Here is a 16,388-nt window from a genome sequence, read left to right as displayed (position 1 = left end):
CTCGACTGAGCCGGGTGCAAACTTCTAGCCTGAACAGCAACTGCAACCTATCAGATGTGGTCATTGTTCAGGTATTTTCTCTCTGTCTCTCACGAGCTGAATGGACAGACTTCAAGTTGTATGTGCCCAGCCATAACTACAGTTTAAAATGTTTGATCATTTCATTAAGTAGACATTGCTCCTATATTGTTCTGCCTGCTTTATCTCACTTTATTTGCCTTGGTAGCATATATCCATAAAAGAAGTATGGCGCCTTTTTTTTTTTTTTTTTTTTTTTTTTTTTTTTTTTTTTTTTATTGTAGAATCATACTTACCTAGGTGGATGCAGCATGCTTCGATAACCTGTAGGACAGTGATTCTCAACCAGGAACCCTAGGGTTCCTTCAGCATTGAGCAATTTCTGCCTCTCAGAGAAGTTCCCAATGACACCATTGATCTTTTTAGTTATCTGTAAGGAGATAACTCTTCCCAATGACCACAATTGTAAGGACCATTCTTCCCACTGACCATCACACATCACATATTGTATCATGAGTTGTAGACGTCTAATTTTTTTGCAGGGGTTCCCCAAGACTGGAGAACTATTTCAAGGGTTCCTCTGTGTTGAAAAGGTTGAGAGAGGCTGCTGTTGGATTTAAGTATAAAAAAAAAAAATGTTTTTGGAACTTTCGATCAGTTTTATAAAAGTTAATGGGGTCAAATCAACAATTGTTTTTAACCATAGTTGAAGAGAAATGTAAAGTTTTTCTTGATCAAACAAAATTCTAACTATGAATGTGGTTTTGTATTGTAATGTACTTGTGCAAAATTCCCAAAATTGAATGTAGAATTCAAAGCATTGACATATGGCAATTGGGCAAAAATTTTCACGGTTTTCATGCGAAATTTGTCAATCCATAATGGTACTTAATAATTATGGAATGCTCTGCCATAGCTATAAACTTTTCAGTAATCTCCGTTGTCAGAATACAATAGAGCAGTGGTTGCCAACCTTTCGGCCTTTCGGACCTCAGTTAGCAATTGTATATGAAATCAGTTTTAGTGTTGGCCTACAAGGCCCAAAAACAACAATACAATACAGATATGTAAGAAACAAAAGTCTGATACATAATCCTCTGATACATAAGGGAGAAACCTTTGAGTATATCATTGCCAGCCTAGCGGGGACATAGTACCACCTGGTAAGCACTATCATGAATTTGACATGCCTTATATGCACAATGCTCAGGCTCTCTGCCCCCCTCCCCCTGGATCACACTGCTGCCTTATTCACACAATGCTCTGGCTCTCTGCCTCCTCCCACCCCTCCCTCCCTTTACTGTGTGTGTGGATGTGTATCTTACATTAACACCGGTCTAGTTCAACCATGCTCAACCTGGGTTCCTCTGGAAGCTGCTATGGGTTCCTTGAGCTGTGGCAAATTAGACATGCCTGCAAAGTTCTGGGGCCAACGACACACGGCAGAGTCAGCGGCATGAAAGCATCTGGAAAGTTGTCATTCTGACCATAACTGTAAAGGGGGTATTCTTCCTACTGGCCACCAAAGTAAGGTTCACGTTTCCCTATGAATTGGTTTTAGAAGGGGTTGCCCTTGACTTAAAAGTCATTTCAAGGGTTCCTCAGGGGTAAAAAGGTTAAAAAAAAGGCTGTTCTAGTGCATTACCATTGTCCTATGTAAAGGTTAATCCTTTCGTTTTAATTTAGCATGGTTGCCAGCAAGCTAAGTCACACATTGGCTTCTTTAATCTCGCAAGGATTACTGTTCTAAGTTACCCTCTCCAGAATTCCCAGCTCTGCCCAACGGCTGTGGACAATACAAAGCCAAGTAATGGTGTCACACGCCCCCTGTGAATTTTCTATAATGTAGAATAAATAACTGGGAAGCCCAGCTGTAGGATAGTGACACTTTGTGTCTCCTTGTAGCAGTTTATGATTGAGTCTCCTCCTACAGGACTATAAACTGCTGTAGTCTCCAAGAGGTAGAAAAAGCTGGGAGATTATGTATAACAAAGGCATGAGGGTTATTTACAAAAGGCAAATCCACTTTGCATTGCAAGTGCACTTGGAAGTGCAGTCGCTCCAAATCTAAGGGGTAGATCTGAAATGAGGGGAAGCTCTGCTGATTTTATCATCCAATCATGTGCAAGCTAAAATGCTGTTTTTTTTTTTTTTTTTTATCTTCCTTGCATGTCCCCCTCGGATCTACAGCGACTTTACTTCCAAGTGCACTTGCAGTGCAAAGTGGATTTTCCTTTAGTAATTAACCCTCATGGGGTTCTTTACACACTAAATAGTAGTAACATTAATACTGCATTGTTTTTTTAACCTTGCATCATTTCTTATATGTAATAGATCTGGCTGAATTTCGAGAAGTATTTGCTAAGGCAAAACATATAGCAGTTATTACAGGAGCTGGAGTTAGTGCAGAGAGTGGAGTTCCTACTTTCAGAGGTTCTGGAGGATTCTGGAGGAAATGGCAAGCTCAGGTAAGCATTAGAATCATCTGGGTAGCATTTCATTTGTTATATTTATGGAATCCCTATCGGAGGGATAGATCTGGTAAAGGCATAAACTGTAAATCCGTTCTGATCTGTAAGCTTGTTTATAAGGATAGATCATATAAGCTGATGTGTTGTAAACCAGTTGTAGAAGTAAAGGAACCCAAACTATGTGCTAGAAGCAGAGATGATGAGGTTACCCATTGCATCATTGCAACCAATTGCATGTTTTATCAGTTTAATAAAAAAAATTAAAAAAAAATCTTATTGTGGCTCATCCTACCTCTCTGCTTTTCATCGATCTGCATTTACCAGGTTATAAACGATACAGTGCTAAAATGTATTTTAATGTTTTTAGTTTGAATAAAGCTTTACCACTTCAATGCAGGGCACTTTCACCTTCTTCTTGCCCAGGCCAATTTTCAGCTTTCAGCACTGTCGCATTTTAATTGACAATTGGACAATCATGCAACACTGTACACAAATGAATTTTTTTTTCCCCACACAAATAGAGCTTTCTTTTGGTAGTATGTAACCACGACTGGGGTTTTTATTTTTTTGCTAAAAAATGCTTTTTTCCTCGTTTTCAGTTATTCAATTTTGCAATTAAATCCTCTTTCTTCAAAAATTTAGGCCAAAATTTATTCTGCTTCATTTTTTTGGGTGAAAATAACCAAAATCAGTGTATATTATTTAGTCTGTAAGAAAGTTATACAGTCCATAAACTATAGTATATACAGTATATCTGAAAATCAATCAATCCTGATGTTCTGACGGCCTATCTCATTTCTTGAAGCCCAAAGAGGCCAGGACAGTACAAATACCCCCAAGTTACCCTTTTTTGGAAAGTAGACAGTTCAAGGTATTTAGTAAGAGACCTGGTGGGGTTTTATTTTTAATTTTTTACATACTGTCAGCAGTGCAGTACAGCGTTATCCTATAAGGAGTGTTGTGGAGATCAGGGACACTAACTGGTGACAGTATGTAAAAACCCATTACATTTATTTTTTTATATATTATTATTTTCTCTTATCTTCACCGACCGACACAGCTCCTCTCTGTACAAAGTGGGTTTGTTAGCCTGCCACTAGGAGAAACTAGGAAAAATTGTAATACAATACACAGAATTGTCAGTTCCGCTTAGGGGGGCGGAGCCCGTGCTAACAACCCTCCCTGCTGCCACAGCAGCTTCAGTTTTAATTTGCCTAGTGAAGGAGAATGGCGTAGGAACCCTGCGGGCCCTTCGGTCCATTTTTTTTGATGCAGGACTTTTGCGCAAGATGAATGATCCTGTGATCTTCTATCAACTGCCGGCTGGGTGACAGGCTGGTTAAGTTATCCTTGTAGTCTCCCCAGTCCGGCCATCGAGCGTGTGCAGGTCGCAGCTACGGCTCGGCAGGCCACGACATGCCTCAGCTCCAGAGGTGGTCGGTGAGCTTCAATGCTCTGTTGTATACGTATGACCGGGCTACTGATGTCTGGATCACAGTATACCATGGCCATCAGCCACCCTGTAACTGCGCAGGAGTGGGTCTGTAATGGAATGTCTCCCAGCTCTCCAGGACTGGTAAGTACAGCTCTCCCTGCTTCGGTGGGGTTGAGCAGCTGGGCATTCCCTGGGAGGCCGATTCGGGGGCCACCTCACCTCCCTCTCTTCTCTCCCATGTCCCTATCCCCCTGCTCCCCCCCCCCCCCCCCCCGGGGGGGGCGGCTGCATGTATCTGCTGAGCCGTGTGTGTACAGGGGTTCGCTGGGTCTCTCGCCTACATGAGGTCTGTGCGGCTAGCGATGGTCCTGGTTCCGGTGTGGGGGGTCCCAAGAGGTGCCTGTAGGGGTATTTTGCTGTGGCCAGCATTCTGTGCAGTGAGTTTCATTCTTCACTGCATGGCGCTGTCCAGCGGCCACTTTGGCTGAGGGCAGAGCAGGTTCGGCCATTTTCTGTAGTTTTTTTCCTATTCAGATCATTGGTGACCATTTTCTTGAGGCCTGAGCACTTTTTTTTTTTTTTTTTTCACCGCAGCTCTCTAGTGACAGCATGCCATGTGCTATCACACGCTGTTTTTTGTGGGTCCTGTGTATACAGGAAGCCGAACGCCCATTGCCTGGATGCTGGAGCAAGCTCTGCAGATCATTTCAGCGCTCATATCTACTGCTGCGGCTGACGCAGCCTCTTCACTCTGCACTTGGGTAACCTCCTGGGGGACTACAGGCACGGCTAGTAACCGACACAGAACGCCTCAGGGTGGTGAGTCTGGTGCTAGGAGCCCCCCCAGCCAGCGGCAGCAGGAGGGGTGGGACCTTCACTGTCTTAAGTCCCCTTTCGGGTGGCAGACAGGGTAGGGTCAGCATGGCTTCAGAAACTGGTGTTTCTTCCCCCAAAATACAGGCTATTGCAACCGGGTCACCTGCGGATGGCGCTGTGCCCATGGACACCCTGACGGCGGTCCTTAATTAATTTGTTGCTAATTTTGGAGGCGGTGCGTGGTAGGAAAGGTGCCATAAAAAGGCCCCTGCCCCCCCCCGTCCATCCATCCGTCCGTCCTCTGGGGAGAGCTCTGATGCAGTCTCGGACCCTGCTGCGGCTGGTGACCCTTGCTCTGACGAAGCTGACCAGGACCATTCGGACAGCGAGGTTGATTCCCCGTCCGGGTCCGACAAAGCGCTTGTTGGAGCACTTATTACAGCTGTGCGTGATACCCTGAAGATCCAGGAGCCAGCGGATCCCTCTGCTGAGGTGTCCGCCCCTTTGGGTCCCGCAAGCCGGCCGCAAAGGACCTTTTCGGTCCCCAAAAACATGGCGGTACGTTACCCCTTCGAGGAAAGCCTTCTCAAAAAATGGTCGGCTCCTCCAGTCGTAGACCCCCCGCAGTATCCAGGTTGAATAAAGTAACCTCGATTCGGTAGAAGGGACTCCTGCATTCAAGGATCCCACAGACAGGAAGGCCGAGGCAGTGGCTTGTTCCTTGTTTACAGTTGTGGGGTCTGCCATACGACCAGTACTGGCATCCACACTAGTGTCGCAGACCTTGACTGAGCGGGCAAAACTTTTGCACCGCGAGTTGAGGGAGCAGAAGGCTTCTCCTGTCTGCGTGGAATTGGCCGACCAACTAGTGCATGGCCTCAAGTACATTTGTGACGTGTCCCTGGATACTATTCCTTTGTTATCCAGGGCTTCAGTGTCCGCTATGGTGCTGCGGCGCCTGATTTGATTAAAGTGCTGGTCTGCTGACCAAGCATCTAAGAAAGCCCTGACTGATCTCCCCTTCCTTGGCGACCGGCTCTTTGGAGCCTCCTTGGATGACATTATTAAAAATGCCACCGGGGGTAAAAGTACCCTACTCCCACAAGCCAGGGCCCTCGTTTTCCGCTCACAAATGTGTTTTCGTCCAACTGGGGCTTCGGCGAAGCGTCCCCAGCCCGACAGGACGGCCATAGAAGGACAAAAGCGTCCCTGGCATCGCAAGTCTGCGACAAAAAATGCTACCGCATGAAGGTTTGCCCCCACCCCTGTCTCGGGTGGGGGGTTGTCTTCGGGAGTTTGCAGCCAGGTGGTCTTCCCGACTGTCCGACTGATGGGTTTGCGATCTGATTTCCTCGGGCTACAAGATAGAGTTCCTCTCTTGGCCACAGACAAGGTTCTTCCCCCTCCAGCATACCCGTAACCCCGGTTTCTCAGGCGGCCCTCTTGGGGGCAGTAAGGGACTTGCTGAGTCGCAGGGTGGTGGTACCAGTTCCGGATTCGGGATGCTTCCAGGGGTTCTATTCTAATCTGTTTGGGCGTACCCCTTCCTTTTTGGGAACTACAATTTTGGACCTAAAAACCCTCAATCACTTTGTAAAAGTGCAGAGGTTCAGGATGGAATCGGTTCGCTCGGTAGTTGCTGCAATCCATCAGGGGGACTACCCGGCATCTTTGGACATCCAGGATGCGTACCTGCACATTCCCATATGTCTGCAGCATCAAAAGTTTCTGCGATTTGCAGTTGGGGAAGCCCACTATCAGTTTGTGGCTCTCCCATTTGGCCTGGCATCAACCCCCCCCCCCCGAGTCTTTACCAAGGTATTGGCTCCAGTTTTGGCATTGCTGCGACAACGTGGGATCGCGATCGTAGGATATCGAGACGATCTCCTCCTGAGAGCATCTTCCACCTCAGAATTAGAGGAGGATATTGCGATCACCTTGCAGACCTTGCAAGAATTTGGGTGGCTTTTGAACCTAACGAAGTCGGTGATTGTACCGACCCAGCGTCTGGAGTACCTCGGCTTGCTGTTGGACTCCAAGGAAGCGAGAGTCTTTCTCCCTTCAGACAAAGTGCAGACTCTCAGGTCAGCAGTGAAACTGCTGAGGAACCGCGAACGGTCGTCGCTTCGCTTTTGCATGCGAGTCCCGGGACTGATGGTGGCCACCTTCGAGGCGGTGCCGTATGCCCAGTTCCACACCAGAATCTTGCAGAAAGAGAGATTCTGTCAAAATGGGACAAATCTCCATTGTCCCTGGATCGTTCGATTCAGGTGAGCCAGTCAGACTCCCTGATATGGTGGCTGAGATCCCCAGTGATTCAGTTGGGAAAGTCTTTCCTACCTCTACGATGGATGGTGATTACGACGGACGCCAGCCTATCCGGCTGGGGTGGAGTGATGGGGATTCAGTCGGCTCAGGGTCTCTGGTCGGCTAAAGAATCCAGGTTGCCGATCAATCTGCTTGAATTGAGGGCGATCAGGCGGTGCCTCTCCACATGGTCCATGAGACTAACAGGATGTCTGATCAGGATCCAGTCAGAATACGCCACTTCAGTGGCATATGTCAATCACCAAGGGGGGACAAGAAGCTCAGCTGCGGCTCGGGAGGTTGCTCACATACTTCGGTGGGCAGAGCGACATGTACCGGCCCTGTCGGCCATTTACATTCCCGGAGTGGAGAACTGGCAGTCGGACTACTGGAGTCGCCAGATTCTGAACCCAGGGGAATGGGAGTTGCATCCAGAGGTGTTCAGGTTACTGTGCCTGAAGTGGGGCACACCAGACGTGGATCTTCTGGCCTCCTGTCTGAATTGGAAGGTGCCAAGATTAGTGTCCAGGACAAGAGATCTGTGGGCAGACGCGCTGGTGGCTCCGTGGAGTCAGTACCAGCTGATATATGCCTTTCCTCCGTTTAAAACTGTTACCACGTCTGCTTCAGAGTGGAAGCCGAAGGGATCCCAGTGCTACTAGTTGCTCCAGATTGGCCTCAGCGTCCCTGGTATGCGGATCTGGTGTGCCTGGTGGCGGACGCTCCCTGGCGATTGCCGTTGCGAGAAGACCTTTTGTCTCGAGGTCCAATTCTCCATCCTGCTTTACCATCACTGGCTTTAACGGCGTGGCAATTGAGCGCCAGGTGTTGGGGAGCCGGGGTCTGTCTGACTTGGTGATCTCGACCATGTTTGAAAGCACGGAAATCTTCCTCAAGGAAGATCTATCATCGTGTCTGGAAGACCTACATCTCCATGTGTGAGGAGAGGGGTTGGCCCCCGTGCTCCTTTTCCATATCCAGGATCCTGCTTTTTCTGCAGCAAGGGGCTAGACCAGAAGTTAGCTTTAAGCACCATTAAGGGGCAAATTTCGGCTTTGGTTGACCTTTTTCAGCGGCCCCTGGCGTCTCATTCATTGGTGAGTACCTTTTGTTCAGGGGGTTCGTCATGTGGTCCCTCCGGTGCGCCCACCATTGCCCCCGTGGGATTTGAACCTGGTTTTGTCGGCGCTTCAGAAACCGCCTTTTGAAAATATCTGGGAGATTCACCTGTTGACTCTTTCTCAGAGTAGTTTTTCTTGTGGCCATCACATCGGCCAGGAGGGTTTCGGAGCTGGCGGCCTTGTCTTGCAAGTCGCCATATCTGGTTATCCACAAGGATAAGGTGGTGTTGCGTCCGCAACAGTCTTTTCTACCAAAGGTTGTATCGGCCTTTCATATCAACGAGGACATTGTGTTAGCATCCCTGTGTCCTAAGCCGAAGCACCCTAAGGAGGTGGCCCTTCACGCTTTGGACATGGTTCTGGTTCTGAAGGTGTATTTTTGTCTGTCACTGCTCCCTTTCGCAAGTCAGACTCGGTGTTTGTCTCGGTGGCTGGTCCAAAGAAAGACATGGCTGTTTCGTCGTCCACCATTTCTAGGTGGATCAGACAGATTGTATTACAAGCCTATGCTTTGAAGGGGCAGGTGCCCCCTTTCCAGTCGCGGCCCACTCCACAAGGGCAATTGGCACATCTTGGTCCTTCCGACACCAAGCGTCTGTCGCTCAGGTGTGTAAGGCGGCGACCTGGTCATCTGTCCACGCGTTTACCAAGTTTTACAAGGTAGATGCAGTGCATCGGCTGATGCATGTTTTGGCCGCAAAGTCTTGCAGGCGGCCGTGTAGTTGCCTTGCAATTTGCAAATAGTCCTTTTTTCAGTTTTTTTTCGGTAAAAACACAGTACTGTTATGCTAAGTGCACTGTTGCATTACTTACGCAGTTTGATGCGTTTTTTTGGGTAGTTACTCCGGTTAAGGGTACCCTGATTTTGTGGTGGGTTTTTTCCATACACTGTTGTTTTTGTGGGTAAAGTTTCACTAGTTCCTACTTGCCATGATGGATGAAGTTTTTATACTGTTTTTTTCCCACCCCTCGTTTTTGGCACTGCTTGGGGATGTCCCACTTTGTACAGAGAGGAGCTGTGTCGGTCGGTGAATATAAGAGAAAATAGGATTTTTTTTGTACTCACCGTAAAATCCTTTTATCTGTAATTCACCGACCGACACAGCACTCACCCCTCCTTTTCTCTAGGTTATACTGCTTGTTGACGTACTGAAGCTGCTGTGGCAGCAGGGAGGGTTGTTAGCACAGGGTCCGCCCTGTGACAATTCTGTGTATTGTTACAATTTTGCCTAGTTTCTTCTAGTGGCAGGCTAACAAACCTACTTTGTACAGAGAGGAGCTGTGTCGGTCTGTGAATTACAGAGAAAAGGATTTTACGGTGAGTACAAAAAAATCCTATTTTTTTTTTTTTTTACACACTGTGACCAGTGCAATCAATACAGTGTTACCATAGTAACACTGTACTTGTCTGGGGATGTGATCAGGATTTTTTTTTTTTTTTTTTTTTTTTTTTTTTTTTTTTTACCATTTTGATTTGTTTTATACCAATAAATTTCACTGGTATAAGCAACTGTTTTTTTACTGAATGAAACTGATTCATTCAGTGTCATTTGTTGTGATTTAGCTGTAATTGGCCACAGCTAATAACAACATGTTATGTTATAGATGGGCTGTGATTTGCCCTGACTGTACCATGTGATCACTGTGACCAGTCACAGCTAGCAACACAATTGTACACCATGAGTGGCATGAAAGGAAGCCATCCATTGTTTACAATTGTCATGTGATTTGCTGTGCGATCACATGGTCCTGGCAGCGGGCCAGTACACTGATCAGTCATTGTCTGATGGACATAGACAGTGACGGATTGCTCCATAGCGTGGCGTCTGCTACGTCCCAGGTTTGTAAATTTCTGCTTCTAAAGAAGAAATAAAAGTAACTCACTGGAACATTTAAGCCTCATACACACTTTATTTTTATTTTCGTTCAACCCAGTGGGCTGAATAAAAAAATAAAAACTGAGGCGCTTGAGGGGAGTTGTTGAACTAACGATGCAATGTTAGTACAGTGATCTCCCCGCTGAGCTATTGTGTTCTTAAAGGAGGGGGGGTTCTGACAGGGGGGCTGCACCCCGTGGATAATGTTTTTTCAGCATGCCTTTTTGACAGAAGTCAGCCAGGCTGATGTACACATAGGCTGAATAGTGGCCTGTTTCTGTTGAACCTGCTGATATTTGGTCCGTGTGTACCAGGCTTTAGCGTGCATTCATACCTGCGAATGCACCCGCACTCCGATTGGATGTGAGAACCCCAATGGGGGCTGCCAGCGAAAAGCTGTGGGAAGCAGGCCCTTTGATAGCAATAATAGGCTGCTAGCTTCCAAAGCAAATCACTGCCACTTGCATGTAATCTCTTATGCAGTGATCAAATGCGAGTGATCAGCTTTAGATGCAGATTAGCTGCGTCCAGGACTGATCGTTTGCATTATGATTGTATGCAAGTTTTCAAGGTGGCTGCCTCCTGCAGCTAATCGTGAGAACCCCCCCCTGCTGGGGTTCACATCTAATTGGAGTGCGGGTGCATTTGCAGGTAAGAATGCATCCTTTAACATATGTCCAACAGTTAAGACACATAGGGTTTGGTTTACTATAACTGAAGAGTGCAAAATCTGGTGCAACTCTGCAAAGAATCCAATTGGGTTCCAGGTTTTGTTGTCAAAGCTTAATCGAACAAGGTACAGTTAGAAGCTGATTGGCTACCATGCACAGCTGCACCAGATTTTGCACTCTCCAGTTGTAGTAATTCAAACCCACAGTGTGAATTGTTTGGGTTTTAAGTGGTGGAAACCTTTTTTGGAATGAAGTCAGAAAAGATGATGAAATGGTTGAGCTGCCTGCCCAATGACATACAGAAATAATATAAACAGTGGAAGAGGGATGTCCAGTGTACTGAGGATATCGCAGCAAGAATTGCATTTTTAACTAGGTGGACGCTTTTTAGTTTCAGGATAGAATTTGTATAAACGCATTTAAAAATGCACGAGGGTAGTTCAAAATCTGGTGCAGCTCTGCATACAAACGAATCCACTTCCAGCGTTTTTTTGTCGAAGCTTAATTGAACAAGCTGAAGTCAGAAGCTGATTTGCTACAGCTGCACCAGGTTTTGCGCACTCCAGTTTTAGCAAATCAATTCATAGGGGTTTATTTACTACAGGCAAATCAACTTTGCAGTATGGCCCCTTTTACACTGGGGCGGGAGCGGCATTGGCGGTAAAACAGCAATATTTTTAGCGGCAGTATTCGCCCGCTAGCGGGGTGGTTTTACCCCCCCTGCTAGAAGCTTATAAAGGGTTAAAACCACCGCAAAGCGCTACTGCAGCAGCTACAACTCTAGCCGCACTGCCCCATTAATTTCAATGGGCAGGAGCGGTGTATACACCGCTCCTTCGCCGCTCCAAAGAGGCTGCTAGCAGGACTTTTTTTTTACCCTTCTGCCAGCGCACCGATCCAGTGTGAAAGCCCTCGGGACTTTCACACTGGAGACACAGCAGCGGTTCTTTCAGGGTGCTTTGCAGGCGCTATTTTTAGCACTGTAGCACCTGCAAATAGCCCCAGTGTGAAAGGGGTCTACAAGTGCCCTTGGAAGTGCAGTCGCTGTAGATCTGAGGGGGACATGCAAAGAAAAATAGGATTTTTATAACAGCTTACCTGTATAATCCTTTTCTTTTGAGGTACATCACGGGACACAGAGACTCAGTAATTACTGATGGGTTATAGGGTATCACTAGGTGATTGGACACTGGCACACCCTAGACAGAAAGTTCAATCCCCCATACAACCCCTCCCCCTACTGGAGGTACCTCAGTTTTGTAGCAAAGCAATATAAGTGTATTAGAAGAGGGGAGGGACCTCTGTGTCCGGTGATGTACCTCAAAAGAAAATAATTTTACAGGTAAGCTGTTCTAAAAATCATATTTTTTCTCGTACATCACGGGACACAGAGACTCAGTAATTACTGATGGGATGTCCCAGAGCAATGCTATCTGAGGGGAGGGGAGCCACACAACATAGGGTGTAATCAGATCTGAGGACCCTGTACCGCTGCCTGCAGCACACTACACCCAAAGGCGATATCCTCATGCCTTCTCACATCCACCTGATAAAATTTGGTGAATGTATGAACTGATGACCAGGTTGCGGCCTTGCAGATTAGAGCGATGGAGGCCTGGTGATGCACTGCCCACGAAGCACTAATAGCTCTCGTGGAGTGCGCCTCGATCTGAAAAGGCGGAACTTTCTGCTTCAAACCATAAGCTTGAACAATTACTTGTCGAATCCACTTAGCAATGGTAGATTTCGACGCTGCCTGTCCTCTATTAGGACCTTCCGGAAATACAAACAAAACGTCAGTTTTGTGACCCTGAGCAGTCTCTTCCAGATAGGCTTTGACTGCTCTCACTACATCCAAAGAATGTAGTGACCTTTCTTCCGTAGAACACGGATCTGGAAAAAAGGAAGGCAGAACAATGTCTTGGTTTAGAAGAAAACCTGAAACCACCTTCGGTATAAGTTAGGATGAGGGCGCAATACCACTCTATCCTTGTGCATGGTTAAATGCAGCTCTTTACAGGAAAGAGCTGCTAATTCTGATACTCTTCTAGCTGAAGAAATGGCTACCAGAAAATAACTTTCTTGTCAACAGGACCAAGGGAATTTGACGTATCGGTTCAAAAGGCTGTTTCCGTAAGACTGAGAACCAAATTCAAGTCCCAGGGGTTTAGGGGCGCCTTAACCGGAGGATTAAGACTCGTTACCCCCTGTAAAAAGCTTCAGACAAAAGAATGCGAACCAAGTGGACATCAAAACAATACTGAGAAGGCTGATACCTGGCCCCTGATGGTACTCAAGGCCAGCCCCATTTGCAAAAAGTCAAGGATTCTACCTATGACATATGTACTGGGATGCCAACCCTGGATTGACACCAGGAGGCAGACTCTATGATATATCATTCTGTAAGCTGGCTTCCTTGCATTAACTAAGGTAGAAATCACAGGGCCTGAAGCCCACTGCTCTTTAAAACGCAGGTTTCAATAGCCAAACCAACAAATTTAGCATTTGTAAGGCAGGGTGGAACACTGGACCTTGGGATAACAGGTCTGGACGTGACGGTAGGGTCCACGGGGAACCTACTGCCATCTTTACTATTTCTGCATACCAAGCTCTTCTGGGCCACCAGAAGTACTGACTTCTTTTCCTGCCCGATCCTGCGAAGAAGTCATGGCAGTAGCAGAATAGGAGGGAATGCATAAATCGGTGAGCGCTGATGCCATGGAGTCACCAACGCATCTGTCCCGGATGCAAGAGGATCCCTTGTTCTTGGTACAAAGTTGTTGATCTTGTTGTTGAACCTGAACGCAAAGAGATCTACATCCGGAATCCCCCATCTTTGGCATATGGCCAAGAAGATGCCTGGTGAAGAGACCATTCCCTTGGGACTAACTGCCGGTGACTTAAGTAGTCCACCTGCTAGTTCTCTACCCCCGGAATGAAGATTGCCAATATGCACGGCACATGCTTTCCTGCCCAGATTAAGATCTGGTTCACTTCTCCCTGAGCTGCACGACTCCTGGTGCCTCCTTGGTAATTGATATAAGCCACTGCTGTGGTATTATCGGACTGGATCCTGACAGGGAAACCCTGGAACCTGAGTGTCCAGTCCTTTCGGACTAGATACGCCGCACAGATCTCCAGAATGTTGATGGGTAAGGACCTCTCGGTCTTGGACCATCTCCCTTGAACAGTCGACTGTTCCAGAACTGCTCCCCATCCCGAAAGACTGGCATCTGTTGTTGCCACTCTCCAGGTAACTGGTAAAAGGGATTTTCCTTTTTGCAGATTTTCGGGTATCGGCCACCAGCTGAGGCTCTGATGCACTGCAGGAGACAGATGTATCAGAAAATCTAACGCCTGAACCTTCTTGTTCCAGGCAGACAGGATACTGTTTTGCAGCAGTCTCTAATGAAAACTGAGCATAGGGAACTTCTTGGAATGAAGCCACCATCTTCCCCAGCAGCCTCATACAAAGGCGAATAGAAGGACCCTTCTTTGCCCTGACTACCTGAATCAGTTCCTTTACGGCACTTATCTTTGCCTGGGGTAAAAATACCCTCTTCTGGGCTGTATTTATGACCAGACCTAAATACTCTAGTCTTCTAAAGCCCCATACACACTATCAGATTTTCAGCAGATTTTTTTCCTTCAGATTTACCAAAACCATGTAGTAAAAGAGCCTGCCTGATTGCATACAAATTGAAACTCCTAAGGTTTGACCTCATATTATAAGGTTTTGGTAAATCTGAAGGAAAAGAATCAGCAGAAAATCTGATAGTGTGTATGGGGCTTTACTGGCTTTAAAGAAAACTTCTCTAAGTTGAGGACCCAACCTAGGTACTTCAGGTAGTTGACTGTGGTGACCAAGTTTTGGTCCAAGCGGGCTCCCAACCGGTCTATCAAGAGCAGGTCGTCTAGGTATGCTATTACTGTTATACCTTGGGCCCTTAATCTGGCCAGAGGAGGGGCCAAGATTTTTGTAAACACCCGAGGTGTAGTAGCTATCCTGAAAGGCAGAGCTACAAACTGAAAGTGGCGTTTTTCTACTTCGAAAAGCAGGTACTTTTGATGAGCAGGGAAAATGGGGGTACATGCAGGTATGCATCCTTGATGTCTTGACGCCAGAAGTTCTCCTCCTTGTAGGATGGAGACTACCGATCGGATTGATTCCATGCAAAAGGACCGTACTTTTAGGAATTGGTTTAGATCCTTGAGATCTAGAATGGGCCTGACATCTCCATTAGGCTTTGCTACCGTGAAAAGGTTTGAATAAAACCCCAATCCCTGCTCTTGCGTGGGAACTACCACGATAACTTTTTGCGACAATAGTCGCTCCAATGCTAGAAAGAGAGATTTCTTTTTCTCTTGGTCTCTGGGAACATTTGATCAGAGGAAACGAGGAGAGGGGGATTCTCGGAACTCTAGTTTGTAACCTAGTTATTGTAGAGAGCCCCCATATGTCCTGAAAATCCTCCTGGCAGAGCCTGAGAACTGTGGCAGTCTCCCCCACCCGAGCGAGCGGGGAGCCCCTTCATAAAGAGGCTTTAGCGTTTTGTAGACTTCCTCCCCCAGGACTTTTGTTCCTGGGGTTGACTCCGAGTCTTAGTTCTTGAGCCTGATGGAGGAGGCCATCGTGACTGCCTGGAGGCTGAAGCTCCTGGCACTGGGGAAAGAGCACATTAACTCATTTTAACCGGCAAGAGGGTGCCTTTCCCACTAGAGAGCTTTTGGATAATTGTCCAAATCCTCTCTGAACAGCCTTGCACCACGAAAGGGTGATTCGACTGACCAATCTTTCAACCGTTCTATTCTATGCATATGCACCAACCCAAGCGTTAAGTGAGAGGTCTGGAGGATAGAATCTTATAGCATTAACAGCAAAACACAAAGCCGCTGGTAGGTTGACCAACCCCTGGGCTTGCTGTTCAGGTAAAACCTTGAGGACCTGTTTAACATGGTCTCTCAAGTACTGACAAACTCAGATTGCTGCTCCTACAGGTTGAACCTGCCAAGGAGAAAAAAATAGTTTAACAGGAATTCCAATTTTTTTATCAGTTGGATCCCTAAGCATCTGAGCGTTGTCAACAGGACAAGTCAGACTTTTATTGATATGGCGGCATCAATAGCTGGTATACCCCACATCTTAATACATTTTTCCTCCATAGGATAACGTTTTGAAAACTTTTTAGGAGGAAAAAGATGTTTTATCTGGGTGATCCCACTCAGAATAATAAGCTTTTCCAGTAAACTATGAACAGGAAAGGCATGTGCAGTTTCAGGAGGCTTCAGTGAACCCAAACAAGAGGAGGGTTCTTTAACTGACTCAGATACAGACAACTTAAATGTGGAGCGGACCAATCCAGCAAGAATTTGCACCAACACCTTCTCATCCTGAGAAGCTGAAGAGGGCCCTTCTCCACTTGATTCCTCAAAAGAGAAACCATCAGTCTCACCCTGATCCTCTCATTTTTCCCAGAGTTCCTCTGTTTAAGTGTCCTGGGTGGCAGAGGGGGACCTAGTGCGTTTTCTTCCACTGGAAATGCGATTAAGTCCACTAATCTTTCCTCTAGCCCATTTATGGTTGAGGAAAAAACCTCCTGCGTAATGCATACAGGGGCTGAAGTGCCAGAAGCGGATGCAGACCCTGACCCCGATGGCTCACCCCGGCCAGC

The 16,388-nt window shown here is 46.8% G+C and overlaps 1 protein-coding gene across 1 annotated transcript in view; it reads left to right on the top strand.

Moving 5' to 3' along the window:
* Positions 1 to 16,388, top strand: part of SIRT5 (sirtuin 5) — a 51,674-nt gene that overhangs the window by 12,545 nt on the left and 22,741 nt on the right. Inside the window, exon 3 of the mRNA XM_077492216.1 lies at positions 2,353 to 2,486. Coding sequence (XP_077348342.1) covers positions 2,353 to 2,486 — 134 coding nt within the window. The remainder of the gene's footprint in view (positions 1 to 2,352; positions 2,487 to 16,388) is intronic.

Source organism: Lithobates pipiens, unplaced genomic scaffold (genome assembly GCF_037356315.1).
Source record: "Lithobates pipiens isolate NorthernLeopardFrog02 unplaced genomic scaffold, aLitPip1_a1.2 Scaffold_19, whole genome shotgun sequence".
NCBI lineage: Eukaryota > Metazoa > Chordata > Amphibia > Anura > Ranidae > Lithobates > Lithobates pipiens.
Note: the sequence above shows the minus strand (reverse complement) of the source record. Positions and strands in the feature narration are given on the sequence as shown.